Source organism: Rhinolophus hipposideros (genome assembly GCF_964194185.1).
Source record: "Rhinolophus hipposideros genome assembly, chromosome: 18".
Lineage (NCBI taxonomy): Eukaryota > Metazoa > Chordata > Mammalia > Chiroptera > Rhinolophidae > Rhinolophus > Rhinolophus hipposideros.
In genome coordinates, this window is record NC_138064.1 from 39,563,644 (window position 1) to 39,582,739 (window position 19,096).

Below are 19,096 nucleotides of genomic sequence, written 5' to 3' on the forward strand. Positions count from 1 at the left end.
TGGGCTCTCTTCTCACTTCAGAGCTGTCTCTCCGACTCATATCTTAGTGTGTCAGTGCCACACCTTCCTAGGCGTACAGAAAACCCATCATAATTATGTGCGTAGTGAACAAATGATTAATGAACAGCAGTTACTCTGTGCCAACGTTGAAAATTTCATTTAGATTTCAAAATGATATCAAGATTGCTTCCACATTTTGTCAGTCTTTAACTGCCTCTTTTTGAATCCCCCATATATGTATTCAAAATACATTTTAGAAACATTATTTATCTCATAATTTACTTTAACTCAATCATCCAATACACAGGTTTAAAGTAAAAAAAAAGAAAAATAGGATGCTGTAATGACCTTTATTTTCTTTAAGTCTCATTTACTTAATAAGAAGGAGTTCTATATTCTCCTTTTCTCTTTTTTTCTGTAGTGTTAATATGAATAAGATATTCAGGTTTCAACAAATCTATAAATATTTGTTCTAAATTTATTGCTGAAATGTGATTAAATCTGACCATCTTCTAAAACAAAAAAATAACAGGATCTGACATACCGAAAGGATTCAAAGAAATGTTAATCTAGATTAGAGGTAGAAGAAAATGAACTAAATATTAAAGCAACTGATAGATCATGGACATGCATTCTTTGTACAATTTAATTTCATTCCAATGATACAAAGTTGTCCTTTGTAAGATCACTTATAATATTCATTAATCAACAAGTATATCTGCAGTTGATTCTAACAATAATGAATGTCAACTACAATTTTATATATATATATAAATATTTATATATATATATTTATATATATATAAACAATTATATATATAAACAATTATATATATATGTATATATATATATATATATATATATATATATATATATATATATATATATATATATTTACAAGAATTGGAGTACCGCATTAGGAATACAAGCAGTGGAAATGTAATGGCTGTGTGCGATGTCAGAGGGGTAGTAGATGGGGGAGGTTGGTTATCACTGTGTGAGGGGTATAAATGATAAATGTTTATTACATTGTTTTGTACACCTGAAACTAATAAAAAATAAATAAATAAAATAAAATATAAAACGAATAAACAAACAAAAAAGCAAGTATAGAGTTGCAGTTTGCAAGATGAAAGAATTCTGGAGATTGGTTGCCCCATGTGAATGTACTTAATACTGCACTGTATTGGTAAAAGTGGAAAATTGTATTATTTACACTTCACCACAATTGAAGAAAAAAAAAGAATCGGCCAGAAAAAAATGTGCGAGGATTGAGCTCACAAGCTCAAATATGAGCTCACAAGCTCAAATATGAAGCCAAAATTTCGTAAATTCACAATGTAATTTTTAAGTAGAAATAAAGAACACTTAGTTCAGTATTTTTGCTACCAGTGCTTCAAAAACAACAAACAAACAATAAAAAACAACTTGAAGAAACTTCCAAATTTCCTACCAGGTGCAGTTTTTATTTGCTATTCATTTATTCCTTTATTTAGGACTTCGTGATTCTAGGTTGATGACACACTATTGTCCATTGGCCTAGGCATGGTCTATTTTGGCATATTTATTTAGTAACATTACATAATTGTTTTTAATTATGTATTAAACACCAGAAAATGCCCCATCCAGAACAAAAGCTAAGATCTGGTAAATAATCTATTTCTTAACACAAATTTACCCCTTTTCTTTTTCCTAATCTTGAGTAACCATCTTTCTGAATCCTGTTTATCACTCTCTTGCTTTTCTTTTTACATGTCTATTGCATTTACATATGCACCCAAAAACTGTCTGGTTTATTTTAGTTGTTTATTTTTAACATTATTCTAAGAGGATCATGCTGTTTGTAATTTTAGGGAATATACTTTTTTCACCTAATAATGAATTGTTCAGATCCATCCATACTGCTTTTCATTGCTGTAGTCCATTCATGTTTTACTGCTGGCTACTATTTAAGGTTGTGTGAAAGTATAATTGCACTGATGTAAACCATGTCTGAATAAATAGCATCTTTGGGTCCTTATTGTGAACCACATCAAAGTTAGCTTGTCATTTCAGCTTGCTGCTGGTTCAGCCACCCTGCCTATGTACACCTTTGGATTGTAGGTTTTTAAAATGTATGCAAAATGAACAACCTTGCTTCATTGAAAGTTTTCAATAATTTCATTGTATTTATCTAGTAAGAGAATTTGAGTGCTGTTCTCTGTTCTTTATTATTCAGACATAAAACCCTAAAATTTCACTATGAAGATAATATCATGTAAACATCGGTGACTTCTAAATAATTTGTTAATTCCAGGTTTAACAAGTCTTTTTCAGTGTACTCCCTCAGGATATTTTCCTTTTCCTCACCTATTAAAACATTTTCTGTTAACATTGGTGAGAACCATAATAAAAGTTTGTGAGGAACTCTTGGAACATTATAAGCAACTCAGAGCTTGCTTTTCTTGTTTCTTCTTGCCTATAGCTTAACAGAGGGCATTTCTTTTTGTAAACTAATGGAGTAATGTAGCTGAACCTTATTTTGCAAAAACTTCCAGACAGAATTCCTAAATTTTGTTAGTTTTTACTTTCTGACAAATTCAAGACTGTTAAAGCATGACTAAAAGCTACCAACTAATGAGTTTGCTGCCCTTGTCCTTAATTATTTGCCCAAATATTATTTATTGTGCAGTGGTTGAGACTGGTCCCTTCCACACACACACACAAGTTCAGGAGACGAACATTGGGTCATATTTTGGCTCTGCTGAGAACTAGCTTCATGGTCCTTGACATGTTATTTAATGGCAATATGAGTAAATTTTCTGATTTGAAAATGGAAAGAGTAAATACAGCAAACTCATGGGGTCATTGTGAGATAAAATAAGGTAATGCATGCAAAATGCTTAACTAAGTCACAGATGCTTCTGAGCTCCATGCATGTTAAATATTGTCAGCAAATTCACACTGGTCTTTGACTTGGAGTGATAACTTACACTTGTGACAAAGAGCTCTTTCCCACACCTCATTGCAAATGTTTAGAATGCACTACCACTCTAAGTAAACATAGAAACACAGAATAAAATAGAATCTCTTACTTAAGTAAATGCTAATCTGAAATTTTATTGTCATCACAATAAGAATTTATAACTTTTCCAACATAATTTACCTATTGTTAAATGGATTTAGAAATAAATAAGGTTAACAAATGAAAATGGATAATTGTGTACAGTTTTTCTTAGAAATTATTTTTGGTGACTTTGGAAAATACTTAAATCTAAAAATTCTTACATCATACCTAACAATATGTTCTTGGCTTGGTATCCACTCTTCAACTTCACACGCTAACTTCCCTAATGAGAATTGTAGGGTGTTTTAGATATTCAGATTCTAACACACCTTTAAATGTTTTACAGATTTATTGGCCTGCTTCAAAGGAACGGGTGGAATTATGTAAATTAGCTGGGAAAGATGCCAATGTAAGTATGAGACTTAAAAATATCTTTGTTAAACTAGTACTGATATGATAATATATTTATATTGGATTTTATTGAATGAATGGCATTAGCATATTATGTGTAAGACTACACTAACTTATTCTGTGACAAGATTATGGTATAAAATATTTCTACCTTGTCAAAAGGAATAACATCATTCTCAAAAATTTAGAATTACTATACTTTCTATAATGTTAATTCTGAATATTACTATTTTTTACCAAAAAAATGTCAGAGTACATTTAAAATATTAAAAAATGAACTATCAGAAAATATTGTATTTCTAGGGTTGTGTACTTTTCATTTACATGCATGCACTTTGTGACTGTACACAAGACCATAGTTATTTTACCATTGTGAACATACAATTGTTATTTAATTTGGGTTGAAATTAAACTTATAACATCTAGAAGGATTCTTTCAAAAGCTGACGTTACAGAGATATTAAGAAGGATTGGTTGAAAATGAATGGCCCACATTCTGGAATAAAAACTAGACATAATTTGCTCTCAAATGTACTTAAGCCTAATTATATGGAATAACTTATAAAGGATAAATAGTGGGGTTCTAATATAAACTTGTAGTTTAAGCTGCCTTAAGGACCAGAGACAACCTTTCGATAGGTGTGACTAACCTAATCACCGTTGGGGTGTTCTGTCTGGATTGCTTTGGCATTGTCCAAGTTGTCCTGCGTGCTCCCCCAAATTGTGTCGCCTGTTTTATCTCCAGCGATGACTGCAGAGTGCTGTGGCTCAGCCTGCCTCTTCTCCTCATCCAAGGGCTCTGATTCAGGCCAGATGCTCTGTGTGTTGCCCTGACATTTTGCACTGTGGTGATAGGGAGGACTGCTTTTTTCCCCAAATAAATCACTTCCTGAATGTAACTCAAGATGATAAAAGGTTCTAACTTTGGGTAGAAACGTGGACGGACGTCTTGAGGCTGTTTTTGCAGCAGTCCGTGGTGTTTCCTCCAACCACAATACCCAGGAGGATTAAACAGAGCAGGGCCTCTATATGTAATAGCAAATAGTGCGTGTTCCATGAAAGTGTAATTAGATGTAAAAATTCTCATTTTATTAATTTGATAAAATGACATGATGCTTAATGAATTGAGGGGAAGATCAGAAGACTAAGAACCTGATTTGTTCACTCATTTGTTCAGTCATTTATTCAACTAATAGTTATTAAGAGCCTGAATATGTGTACAAATATGTGTACGAAACTGATACAGTAGCTGCTTACTAGGAGCTTTCACTCTAATGAGGGATACAAATATTACTCCCATGATGACTTATACACAGGGTACTACAAAACAAAATAATTAAAACAAACTTTTGATTATGTCTGATTTTGTTTTCAGTTAGTGTTAAATGTGATCTTTTTAGGCATTTATCTTAGTAGAGATACATCGGGGAATGTTAGCATCAAATGCAACAGGAACCAGTTTTTACATTTCTTTAAGAGGAATGGGAGAGATTAAACTATTGCAAAATACATTCTTCTTTTTCCCATGTCTCTAATCTCTTTACCCTGTTCACTATTCCATCTCTGAGCAGGTGCTCAGGTCTGCAAAAGCGTCAGTAGTTTTTTGAAATCGTGGGGAAAAGATGTTTTAGCTAGGAGTGTTTTCAAAATTATTTTGTTGATTAACAGTAGAAGCATGTCATAAACAGTATGAACACTGTAATATTTTGTGTTTCACCAGTACTGAGTGTGTGATATGGAGGCAAGTAGGAAAATAATGTTTTAAATTTACTCCAATAAACTAATGTCAAGTTTCCCATGGAGTAGATGAAGGATAAACACTCAAGGTCAAACAGTCAGTGGAGGTTTTAATTGTGACAGTGTTCTCATCTCAGTATATTCACTAATTCTAGTTATATAGTAACTCAGTCGCCTGTATTATTAAGTTAAAGCAAAGTGTGATAAACCTTTCTGGAGGTGGCATCCTAGAGCCAATAGGACTCTGCAAATGGAACCTCTTCTTCCAATTCAGTTGTGTTTGGGAACTAGTAATAACCTCTAACCTTTAAACTAAACACATACTGCCACCCAGGATTAGAGATTTGAGAAGCTTTTCTCTTTTTACTGAAGTCTGTAAAGTTTGATGTTGAACCATGAAGGCATAATACAAATATCTGTCTCCTTTTTAATTTGCCCCTTTTAAATAATATCATATTTTAGAGTTACTAAGAATAGCTAACACTTTTATAGCATTTACCCTGTTCCAGGAGCTGTTTTTAATGTTTCATATTTATAATTTTGTTTTATCCATACAACAATACTAAATGATAGATTTATTATTATTATTATTATTATTATTATTTCTCATTTTCCAGATGCGAAGACTGAGGCTATAAAAATTAAATGACTTACTCAATATCATTGGTCTTGTAAATAGGGAAGCCAGGAATTGAATCCAGAAATCTTGCCCCCACAATATGTGCTCTTATATATCGCTATGAGCTCTGCCTAAAGGTCTGAACTTTACAAACAAGGTCTGAAATCTGTATCCTTCAAAGCGTTTCTCTCTTCAGTGACAGCATAGTGTGGATCCTCCTCAGTCAGTGTTGCAGAGATTTTGGCTGACAGAAAACGGAGACAAATGTGTGTGGTTTTATTGACATTTTTTTACTACCTTTGGCACTACCCTCTCTTTTCCCTTCTCTCTAGTAATTTTTACCTACTTCCCAAGAGTGTGTTTAGGATTAACAAGTGTTTGGAAAGGCTGTCCCTTTACACAAAGGTACTATATAACTGAAAAATAGTGAATTATTTACCATAATGAAAGTTAGCTAATTGGGGTTGGGAGGGAGTGGAAGATGAGGAAACAAAAGAGAACTATTCCTCTTTCTTGAACACAGTGCCCAGTTTAAGCCATGCAAGGAAAGAGATGACAGGAAGCTTTTTGTGGAATTTTTGCTAAGAATATTTTTCAAAAGAAAGTCACTAAAGACATGTCTTTAGTCCTGGCTATGAAGAGTGTGGTAAGCAGGTGGGTCCAGGCAGAAGGGTGCACAGTGTGTGGGTAGCCGGTGCTGTTTGTCAGCTTAACTGCTGAGGCTCAAGAGAGACATTACATAGAGTTGAAGAATCTTGCTTCTCTTACAGTTCTGTGATTACATTTTTTTTTAGAATGTCTAAAAGTAAAACAAAGTGTTCTCTGTAGAAAATTTCCAAATTATATAGAAATCATCTATAAATATTTCCTTCTCCATGAACATTACCCAGAGATAGCTGGTGACATTTTGATGTTTACTCTTCTATCTTATCTATTTAGTATTTTTCAGAATGAAATCATTGTATACATAGTCCCTTAAAACACTTTTTTTCCCACTTCACAGACTGCCATGAGCATTTTCCCATGTCATTAAATTCCTTTTTATAACACTACTTTTAATAGCTACACTGCATTCCTCTATATATTATTTCATCAATCCCCTATTGGTAGAAGTTTGGTATAAGTCCAGCTTTTCCTATTGTAAATGATGCTGCACATGAAAAACCTTATATATAAATATTGTGAACATCTTTGACTACAGAGTAGAATTACTGGTGAAAGGATATAAATTTGTTTTATACACATTGCAAAATATCTCTCCAGAGCTTATGCCTCTTACACTTTAACCAGCAGTGATGCTCATGAGAAGGTATATTTCCCTATACCCTTGCTAATATTGGACACAACATAGAATTAATATGTAATACTAAAACATAAATTTAAATATATATATGTATAAAATATTTTCCAACAAAATAAAATGCTTTTTGTGTTTCAGCTTGAAAGTTTTTTCATTACTATGAAAACTAAATATTTTATGTAGTTGCAAATTGACTATTTTTTGGAATGACAAATTTGTTCCTTTTTAGATTGAACATGTTTCTTTCCCTTACTGATTATTTTCAGAGATTTACAGATTGTATATAATTACATATGTATATAATATAAAATACATTATCTCTTTTGATCCACTTATGTAAAAGTGAATATTTCCCAGTTATCCTGTTTGATATACTCTTTAATATTTAAGTAAGCGTATCTCTCATTTATTTTTCTATAAAATGTTTTTCATGGCTCTTCTACCACAACTAGGTTTAGCTCTGTAGAAATCTCCAGTTTGATCTTCCACTTTTAAGAGAGAAATGTGATATTTGTTTTTTCATGTGTTTATTATGAAGTGTTAAAATATTTTCAGTACTTTTAATCTAAACAGATATCTGTGCAGACTGGATTCTGAGGTCTGCTAGTCAAACCTAACATGTAGTACAATGATAGGCATGTGATGAATGATCAAAAATATTTAATGGTCTACAATATTCTGAAAAACGGAAATCAGAAATAAAAACGGATCAGATTCCCAAATCATGAGTGTCTTTTCATATATGACCTAAATAAATTAAATTTAACAATTACAATTCAGTTATCAGAAATACATGTAAAACTTGATTGGATTTAATTGTACTATATACATAAGTCCAGAGAATTACATGTACTTCTCTTTTGTTAATACGACATACCTAGGGAGAGACTAAAATTCCAAGTGTTAATATATACTTGTCTTTTCTCCAAAAACTAACTCAGTTTTATATTTGTTTTAGTTATATATATATATATATATATATATATATATATATATATATATATATGCATATATGTGAGAAGAAATACTGAAACAAATAATATCACGAGAGAAATTTTAAAAGTTGATACTGGGTCTTAATCCTCTCTCTCTGTGTCTCTCTCTCTCTCTAATAGTGAGGGTAGGGAGTAGTTACAAAGAATAAAAGAAAGAAAGATAAATTAAATCTTTTTTCCAAAGTTGAATATATTACTCAATGCATTGAACTGTTTGGTCAGATACAACAACCCTTGTCATTGTGAGCAATAGGTGACAGATTAGCCAGCCTTCAGGGAAATTTATAAAGTTGCTTCTAAAGTTATCTTTCTTCATGCCTCACAGAATTATGCTCACATTAATAGCCATCCAAGTCGCTAAGTGAATTAATTCAAGTGAATTATTGTTCATGCTATTTAAGCAAAACATGAAGTCTTTGTACATAGAAAGCAAACAGCACAGAATCTGAGGTATAAATAAACAAACAAATAAATAAATAAATAAGTTACACATTAAAAGGAAAATAATTGTAAAGTTTTTGCCTCACATCACCAGTTTGCTGAAATATCTACCCCAGGCCATATTTGAAGTAAAAGATCTTATCTTTTAGGAAGGCGTGTCTTTCCTTCAGACAACCAGTGCCTTTTCATTGCCCCTAGGCTGCTTAGAGAATGACCCTTTATCAACTTCACTACAGAAAAGTTTGAGCAGAAGTGACTTTTTTGTAAACTGTGTCAGATAATTCAGGACTCATCTATACATTCATATAGTCCATGTCAGCCCAATCTGAGAGTTTCATAAATAAACCCTTGGTAACATCATACCAAGTCAGAAGCTAGTGTAATAGGTTACTTTCCCTGGCTGGCTGCATTTTAATAAAGTTCTCCTAGAAAAGTTAAAGCATGCGAAATGTTTTAGGTATTATTCAGAGCCTTTTCTTTATAATCACTAAACTTGTATCTCTTGTGTGTATGGAACTTTATCCTAGGCCTCACTGGCCTTTTTAAACAGTGTTGTGTCTCTCAGAGTCCTTAATCTTTCTGACTCCGTAATTTATAATCTGGAAAAGGAGTTGTTTTATTTCTTTATACAAATATTTAGTTCAGAATCTTGTAAAATTAATGCCTTTCTTATTAAGCGTGGGCTACTATAACAAAATACCATAAACAAGGTGGCTTAAAAAACAGACATTTATTTCTCACTGTTCTGGAGGCTGGGAAGGCCAGACTGTCAGCTAATTTGGTTCCTGGTGAAAATTATCTTCTTGGTTTGCAGGTGGCCATCATCCTGTGGTATCTTCACATGACCTAGTGAGAGAGCAGGTGCCCCAGTCTCTTCTTAATCCCATCAGGAGGATCCCATTCTCCTGCTTCTTAAACTGATTACCTCCCAAAGGCCACATCTCCCAGGACCATCACACTGGAGAGTTGGGGTTTCAACCTATGAATTTGGGGAGCACACAAATATTCAGTCCATAACAATTACCCTTAAATTATATGACTATTTGGTAAAACCGAGCTTTTAAAAAAATGGTGAATTGACTGGCAGTAGGTTTATCCCACTTCACTTCAGTCATATAATTCTATTCTTTTCCTCCCTGTGTACTGTTTCTTGTGTAGTTCCCACCCTTGCATAAATCTCTTCATGGGGGAAAGACCAGGAAATGAAAGTCCCTTCAGTGAGCATCAGTGAGCAAAATAAAAGAGAATATTAAAACCTCTTACCGTTGCAATGAAGCCATCATTTCAAACTTATCTGGTGACCATATACAGTTTTAGACTTTACCCTTAGTGTTTCTCACACTACTGTCTCCATTATTTGTTCAAAAACATTAGCACGGCATATTTACTCTGCATTAGGTTTTCTTTTGAGATTGCGGAACGTGATGTTAAAAACCATGAAGCTAGTTCCCTACGGTGCCTTTGTGAAAATAGAAAAAAGTTCTCTTCATCAGACACCTCGGCACAAGAGAAGTGACATAATATGATTTTATTACACAATACTATCTGCCAGAAAATATTCTTAGTGAATATAAAATGTTCCTTTTTAAGGAGTCTACATATAACAATTATATGAGAACATATACTAAACATATGAAAATATTCAGGATATTGAAGACATCTGTACTGTGATTTACACATCCTTAGACAAGACTGTGGGTTTTTTGTTTGTTTGTTTGTTTGTTTTGCGTACATCCTAAGCAACCACATGCAGTGGCCCTGCTCCTATTAGAGAAGCTGAATAAACAAGCAGAAGTGTAAAAATCTCTTCAGTGATTGGGCTTGGTTTAAAAAAAATATTCATGGGAAACACAGAAGATATTCTGGGAATAAGCAGGAATTAATCTGACTCTTAGTCTCTGTGACACTGAAGATAAATGGAAATAAAGTGATAAGGAATTCCATCCAATTGGAATGGAACACATATATAGGCATAAACACCTGTGTTCAGTGTTTTGTTCGGTGTAGCTGAGACAGTTGGTGTTGCAAACAGTAGAATCTATATGGGATAGACAATATGGGAACATCAGAACATGAAGGGTTTTGTTCTCTGGGTAATTATTGGAAGAAAGTATGGATACTTCATTAACATTCTATGTATATTCATTCTCTAGGCCCCACTGAGTACTAGTTTAGAGATGTGCATTCTAGCACTCTGATTCGTTCAAAACTTTTAAAATTTCAAAGGCTTCAAAGTCCAGTTTCTAATTTGTTTTGCGTCCTTTGCTAAGTCAGATGTTTAAACATTTCTTGTAAATCATTTTTTTCTTTTATTTTTGATGACTCATCTAGTTTGAAAATAGGTGGCATGGATGATAATCTTTTAAAAACTTGAATTGTGTGCTAATAATGCTTTTATTTATTTTTTTTTATGCCCAATAGACAGAATGTGCAAATTTCGTTCGAGTACTTCAGCCTTATAATAAAACTCACATTTACGTTTGTGGAACCGGAGCATTTCATCCCATATGTGGATATATTGATCTTGGACTCTACAAGGAGGTAATATGATAAAAAATTTATTGTTTCACCTTGTTACTTAATGCCTATGGCATTAGACAGGCAGATTTGCATATAAAGATGGAAACATATATGAACTGTATAAGAACTCATGTTCCCAACCACTTTAAGGATTACCATTTTGATTATACTTTATCTACCTAATTAAAATTTTTTCTATTAAACGTTTATTTAGTGAGATGATCAAAATTAATAGTGTAAAATGTTGAAAGTGCTTGTTTTCTATGGGCTCTATGTATGTCTTCATTTTCTCTTGCAGTTCCTTTATACTAGATTTGTACAGTATGTTGCTGTCGGTAAAAATCCATTTCCCATAAGACCTTGCAATGGAATTATATTTTATAAGTAATTTCGTTTTTTGTATCCAACAAATTTAGCCTGTTACTTATGTTTACAATAATGGATGTTAAGTACAGAAAAATTTAATGATTTATCTTTTTAAAATTGTATAGATAGTCATATTAGCACATTGAACTCATTATTTCTGCTGGACCAAATTAACATAGTGGAGATAAAGGATGTATTCATTAGGAGTAATGTATCCCTGCTATCAATGAGCATTTCAGTAAATGAGAAACATGGAGATTTTAGTAATTAGTTAATAGCTTAATAGGTTAGAGTGGTTTCTAGTGTCGTGGACTATTTCAGGCATTTGGATTGTTTCTTTGGAATTTCACAACACTCTTAATGAAGCTGGTACCTTTATAACTCCAATTTACAAGTTAGTAAAAATTGTCTCAGTGAAATTAAATAACATGCCTAAGATCACTCAGCTAATAAATGGTCTAGCAAGGAACTGAACCGAAGCAGTCTGTCTCTAGAGCAAGCATGCACAACTGAGTTTTAGATCGTGTACTCTAAAGTGTATCTTTGTATGAGTTGATGGGTTGCACTATCATCCTTATGTTTATGTATATACTTTGAATAACTGCACATATTTGCAGGATGATTGGCTGTGTGTTTGAACTTAAAGTCTGGGTTTATGGAACAGGTTTCTTTACATTGGCTTAATGGAGTCATGCAGAAATCAAACCCACAACTGTAGCTGGGTAAATTTTCCTCTCTAATCGACTTGTCTAACCAGCCCAGATTCAACTGTTTGAAAATAAAGCAACCCTGATAGTGAATTCTCTGAAGCACTAGGAGACTTGGCAACTTGAATCCATCATTCTTTGTTGCTTGTGTAATGTTCTCTTGCCTAGCTTTGATGAAGGGTAATATATAATAGTAGCTCACAGCATTATGGTGTAAATACATGAGATAGACCCACAGCTTGGATGTGTTCTGAAGCCTGAGGCTAAAGGCCAAACTCACAACCTTGCTGAAGGGTGAAAATAGTGTTTTTTTAGCTCCTAAAAGTCACAAGTGCTAAAAAGGAATTTAGATGGAGCTAATTACTTAGCTTGGGACTGTCAAGAAGCCCAGAGGCAGTCAAATTTACAAGTTCTGTGAGTAAGAGAATTGAGTGAGCAGGGGTATTGAGCCTTGTGAGTTTGCTGCTGGTCCAGGGTACAGGTAATTGTATTCAGCCCTGCTTGAAGATTATTAACTTTTTAAATGCCAGGAATTTAATGTCCTTCCAGAGGGAGTTTAGAAGGCCTTAGGGTTTGCAAACAGATAACGTTACTGTAGTGTGGTTGGGAAGAGGGAACAGCAATAAATATTAGGGACGGAGGAGAGAAGTATGGGAAGTCCCCTTTCTGGGGACTCCTGTTCAGTGTAGTTGGGGCAATGGGAAGAAGCATAAAAAAGCTAAAATGAATCCCAGATTTCTGTCTTTGGCAGTGAGTTGGAGAGTGGTGTTATTTATTGAGGTGAGAATAGTAACATTGTGGGGAGCATGGTGAGTTAGTTTTGTATGTTTTGCATTTGAGAAATATTCAGGAGGTCATGCCAAGTGGGCAGTTGGATCCGGATTTCAGGACAGAAGTCAGAGCTGTTGTCAACAACTAATCATTTGAGCGTGAGGAGCCAGAGTGAGAATTACGGCCCCAGTCATTTACCAGCTCCGTGCTCTTCTGTACACTGCATATGCTTTCCAAGCTGCTGTTTATTCAGCAAAACAATGATGATAATACTAACTACCTCACACTTATTTTGAGGATATAATGAGAAAATGATAGTATAGGCTTTGGCATAGCACTTGCTTCATTCCTGTCACTTAATATTTAGCCATGGTAGGCAACAGGAACCCAGAAAGGTAAAGAGGCAAGAATTTCAAAAGTGTATTTGTGTGTGTGTGTGTGTGTGTATGTATATATATACATACATATGTAAATTTTATATAAAAATAACATCTGCAATGTATATATGCTATATGTATATATATAAATATATACATATATACATATATGTATATACATATATGAATATGTGTGTATATATATATATTAATATATACATGTAATTGTTAAATAATTAGGTTCAAAGTATTGATGTGTTCTTATGTTCTTCCCCCTGGAATCTCCCCTGTGCTACTGCAAACTCGCATCTTTAACTAGGGATGATATTAATAATAACTTTGCCTAGTTGTGATGAGTAAAAGTTTCCTATCACTCTCCTTATCACTTTATTTCAACAATATTTCTCTGTGTGCAGCTTAGATAGATATGTTTTGCATATTTAATTAGGCTTAAGGAATGCAATGGGAAAAACCTTGTAAAATTGAAGTGTCATGTAATTCAGTCAGTTTATCTGAAGCAGTCCACTTAATCAGCTATTACATTTTACATCATTTTCCTGTTGGTGTCCTTGACTCCGGCTCAAGGAAACTTGCTTTCCTGCTATCTCCTTTCCCCAGGAGATTAGAAGGGAGACCTTGTCCTCAGCCTCCACAAGTACCAATTTAATGGACTTATCTTGGGAATTTAGTGAAATGTTGCCTTTGAAAACAGAAGCCTATACAGTTATGGGGTTTATCCAGTACTTTGCATACAGTACTGGCATTCTCTCAGATAGTTTCTTGGATTTTTCAGCTTTTTACTATGATCTTCTGGCACATCATGATTCAGCTTACTTTCCCCCTTTACACTAACTCCATTATAGGCTTTAGAGTCAACAGTTCAGTTTGATCTGTTTAGAATAATGTTCCTTTAATGATATTTAAACATCCTGAAGAGCCAATGTCTACAGGTGTTTTTTTTCCTGACTTATCTCTAGTCGCACCCACAGTTGGGAAGAATACTCTAAATGTGTTCTCTCCGGACTTTTTACATGCCTGGGCTCCACTGTCATAACTTGTTATTAGCTGACCTGTTCTAATTAAACAGACTTGGGCATGATCATGTTACATGGTCAAGGCGAGTCTATTATAAATTGATTTCAACACAATTTTTAAGTTCACGAGTTTGAAATGCTGGGACTAGATTAGTTAAAAGCATAAACTTTGGAGACAGCCCTGAGTTCCAGGAACTGTTTTTCGTCTTACTGACTATGCAATAATGAACAAGGTACTAAACCCCTTCGATCCTCAATATTCCTCTTGTAAAGCTGGAATTCTTAAAGTAGCTACATCGTTAGGCTTATGGTGAAGATTGAATGGAACAAAGTTCATAAAATTCCTGGCCCATGGTCAGTGCCTATTAACTGTTAGGTACCATTGCTATTAGTATTAAAGTGCATTTGCTGAGAAGTATGAAATAGCAATTGTTAACTATGCTATTTAAATTGCTATTACTTTTTTTTTTAAAGCAGTGGTTACGGTCCATTCTGTTCATAAGAAAAAGAGCCGATGTAATACAACAGATGATCCAATTCCCTCTATCTTCTTTGCTTCATTGCTTGATTTCTAGATAAGTAGCAATGAATGATCCTTTCTTATTATATGTATGTGTGCTCTAATAGAACTCTGTAGATGTGTCATCTAGAGAAAATGCCTGAAATGCTGAATTTCTCTAACTAGTGCATAGGCAGGATGAGTCATCAGCTGTTTTGCTGGATGGTAGTGTTGTCATTATTATGAAATACTCAAGCTCATGGGGCCATATTCATTATACATTCATATTTTTCTTGGAAAGTCCAACTTAAAATGTTATTTTTTCCTGAATATTAAAAGCCTACCAGTGTCACTCGGTCTGTGGTCATTATTGTAAAAATAGATGTTTCAGCCAATAAAAGTATGTGGTTTTTAATGTGTACAGTGTTTTCATAAAAGTAAAAATACAACAAGATTTTTTATTTTTTTTTTGCCCACATGTATCAACAGCTCTGAAAATGAACTGCCTACCTTAGAACACTTTTATGTCATTGAAATTACAAAATATCACATGGCTTAAGTAACTTGGAAAAGTTACAGATGCTTCAGTAAATAGACCATAACAGCTTTGAAAAGTAATAATTGTAGTAAATTTATTTTTTAGATGAAGAAATTGGCTTTATTAAGGCTCAACAAATTAGTTAGGCTTAAGACATATATGTTTGATGGTGATATTGATAATGATAGTGATCCAGACTAAATCAAATGATAAACATACTACTAATTCTGACTGAAAATTTAATTCAGTATTATCATTACTACTTTGGGCAAATGGAAACCAAAACATGGGAATTGAGTCTTGCCGGAAATGGAGTTTGCGAAAGAGGTAAGGAGCACAGCATGAGGCACATGCTAGATGCTCAAAAATCAATTTGTGTGGAATTAATGAATTAGAATTGAGTTCTTATCTCTTATGTTCCTGCTGATTCTGGTATTTTAAGAAATCTCATTTGTGTTAATATTTCTCATAACAGGAAGTTATGTTCAAACTAGACACAAACAATTTGGAGTCTGGCAGACTGAAATGTCCTTTTGATCCTCAGCAGCCTTTTGCTTCAGTAATGACAGGTAAGATCAGTGACAGGTAGTTCTTGTTTTAAGTGTTTTTCTAAAAAGGTATGTGTAGATTAAACTACTTTTTTTTTTTAATTGAGTAAAAGATTATTTTGGAATCTTCCACTGGCTGTTTGGTTACAGTATTTTAGTACCCAATCTTTCTATACTTAGCATCCTTATCAATAAAGAAGGACTTCAGCCAACCTTAATATCTGCAGTTACTTTTTTTAGATGAACTTCTGGTTGAATTCTCAATGCATATGACACACACTCACTTGTTCTATAATTTTACATTTAGATGGCTCAGATTTCCTTATACTAAGATATGTCCCTATTTGGTTCACTATGGAAGTTAAATTTAGCAGTTTCTTTAAACAGTAATATGTTGAAAATTTAAGCAGAAGTATTAAGATATAAGTGGATAGACTGATAAAAGAAATGAATCAAACTATAAAGTACAAGTAATAGAATGTTCTAAACTTGTTCCCCCAATTTCACCATAACCTGATTATTTTAGTGGAAATGAGAAATTTTTGCTAGCATGTTCAGGCTTCTCTTGTTCTTTATATGTCTTAAATTCTTTTATAAAATGAGTCTCCTGTTTAAAGAAGTCAGTTCTGTGTGGTTTGAAGTCTGTTCTGAGGAATGTCTGCATAACCATTATAAGGACTCCTTTTGTCTTGGTTTAGTTCATGACTTTAGTCTTTTTTTATTTAACTTGTCTATCAAATGTTTGAATAGACTACAAGAATGAGGCACCATGACGTTTTAATTTTCACTTAGTGAGACCCACTGATCTTCCTTTGAAGTGAAAGCGTGTGCTTTTGTGTTTTGAAAATCGTGACTAATGTACAGTCATTATCCTCAATAAAATGAGATAGATGATTTGTGATTCTGATCTGCCAAGTAGGACGGACACACCTTTGATAAAAAACAATAGATTGTAGGTACTGGTAACCCCTCTTCGGAATCCCTAAGTCTAAGTAGTTTAAATACAACAGAGTCAGCTTTAAAGCCAGGATATACAGAACCCATTTTGGAGTTGAAACATACATTTTTTTTTCCTGACAAAGTGTTCAAAGATCCACAAATCTATGTTTCAAATTAATCATGTGTTTCCTTTACTCCTACCAAACCTTTTTTCATAATGTCTTTGTTGATGTTGTTACTTTTGTACTTCTGCGTTTTGAAATTTTCCCCAAAATGAAATATTGCCATTTACCATATACTTTAGGTGAACGCTTTAAGAGATGGCATCCGTGCCATATCCACATTTACTTCACATAACTGGATTTCTCTTTTTTGTATTTCATTTTTTTACTCCTTTGAAAGTTCACTATTGTCACTATTTAGGTTGCTTGTCTCAGGTCGTTCAGTAAGAGGTTTATTCAGATAGATATAATCAGAGGGTTAAGAAAGTATCTGAATCACGTATACAAAGGCAGAATTTGAAAGATGTTTCTGAGGAAAACTGGATTTTAGTGATAAAGCAATGTCCTTAGGTTGTTCTTCTATTTAGGCATAAAAACAAACAAACAAACAAAACACCTAAACTAAACTAAATGCTCTGTAGAGAATAGGCTTTTTTGTTTTTTGTTTTACTTTTTGTCCATTAAGTGTAGCCCATAATAGCTGACTGAAGATTTCTTGAAATAGAGGCTTTGCTCTCTGAAGGGCAACACATTCTACCATAGGAACAGCATTTTTTTCTGCCACTTCCCTCCGCCCCAATAATGCATTAATAAGCTTTAGAGAATATTGACCCCCATCCCCTCTTTTTCACCCTCAATCCTTTTCTCTACCCCCCCTTCTCCCCATCTTTCCTTTTCCCTCTGTCCTTTCCTCCTCTCCTCTCCTTCATCTTCTTTTCCTCCTTCCTCTATGTGTCTCCCCATCCTCCTGTCCCTTCCAAGCCACTTTCTCTCTCTCTTGCGCCTTCCTCTTCTTCCTCTTTCTTTTCCTTTTCCTCCCTGCTCCCCACCCCGGTAAAACATGGCTAGGCACTTTACATAAATAACAGGACAAAGAATTTTGGTATGCTGTAATGGCAACATCTTTCCTTTTTCAGGAATTCCTGTTTATCAGAACTATTAGAGAACATGACTAGCTACAAGGAATGCAACATGTTATAATTACAAAGAATGACTTCAGTGCTGAAAGCTCCCTTTCAGCAGAGATTAGGTAAAGAAAAGTTGTGGCCATTGAGGCTGTGTTGGTTAAGTAAATACTAATTATACAATCCATTCCTCATTATGGCATTTACTTTTTAATATTTGTGTGTGTGTGTGTGTGTGTGTGTGTGTGTGTGTGTGTGTGTTTTACTACAAAGAGGAATTCCTAATTATGATATATCCTTGAATTGTTAGTGAGGAGAAGAAAAAGAAGAAGAGTTCATTCGTAAGAGAAGCCAATGCATGTGTAGTTATTAATTCAGAAGCCTTTGGCCCTTTTCATATTCAAGTATCTAGCATCAGCTTACTAAAGTTCATTGCGTTATCTTTTCTTCAACTAAGCAAATTTTTCAAAATCTGAAGGTGAAATTTATGAATTATAACATCAGTATAGTCTGGTGTTAAGCAATAAACATCTTTGGTTTCATGCAGTGAAATTAGTATATTGTAAATAGTTTCGGCTGGTAAACTCTTAGAAGTCCTGTGTATTCTTTTCTCCCACCCAGATGAGTACCTCTATGCTGGAACAGCTTCTGATTTCCTTGGCAAAGATACTGCATTCACGCGGTCCCTTGGGTCTACTCAAGACCATCATTACATCAGAACTGACATTTCAGAGCACTACTGGCTCAATGGTGAGTGACTTTCTCACTTTTCATTATTTTGCCTTTGCTTTTGGGAAGATAAGAAACTCATTATTATTTGTTTGGATGTGTTAGGAGAGAAGTGATTTAGCTCAACCTTATAAAGTAGGTTTGAAATAATGCTCACTAAGTTAGACATACCTCCAGAGTCTGTTGTGTATATAATAATAGCTGACATATATTGAGTGTGCACTATTGTCCTTGACAAGTCTATGCTCTAGTTGAGTCTTAAAAATATTCACAATGACATATGAGTTACATATTTTTCTTATACACTTTTTAAAGAGAAGTAAACTGAGATAGAGAGAAGCTGAGTAATTTGGTCAAGGTCTTATAACTTGTCTCTTGCAAAGGTGGGTTTCA

General features: G+C 33.8%; 1 protein-coding gene across 1 annotated transcript in view; it reads left to right on the plus strand.

Annotated features, from left to right (window-relative positions):
- Positions 1 to 19,096, plus strand: part of SEMA3D (semaphorin 3D) — a 203,475-nt gene that overhangs the window by 102,660 nt on the left and 81,719 nt on the right. The window contains exons 4-7 of the mRNA XM_081079723.1: positions 3,393 to 3,455; positions 10,971 to 11,090; positions 15,837 to 15,930; positions 18,596 to 18,724. Of these exons, the coding sequence (XP_080935849.1) occupies positions 3,393 to 3,455; positions 10,971 to 11,090; positions 15,837 to 15,930; positions 18,596 to 18,724 (406 nt within the window). The remainder of the gene's footprint in view (positions 1 to 3,392; positions 3,456 to 10,970; positions 11,091 to 15,836; positions 15,931 to 18,595; positions 18,725 to 19,096) is intronic.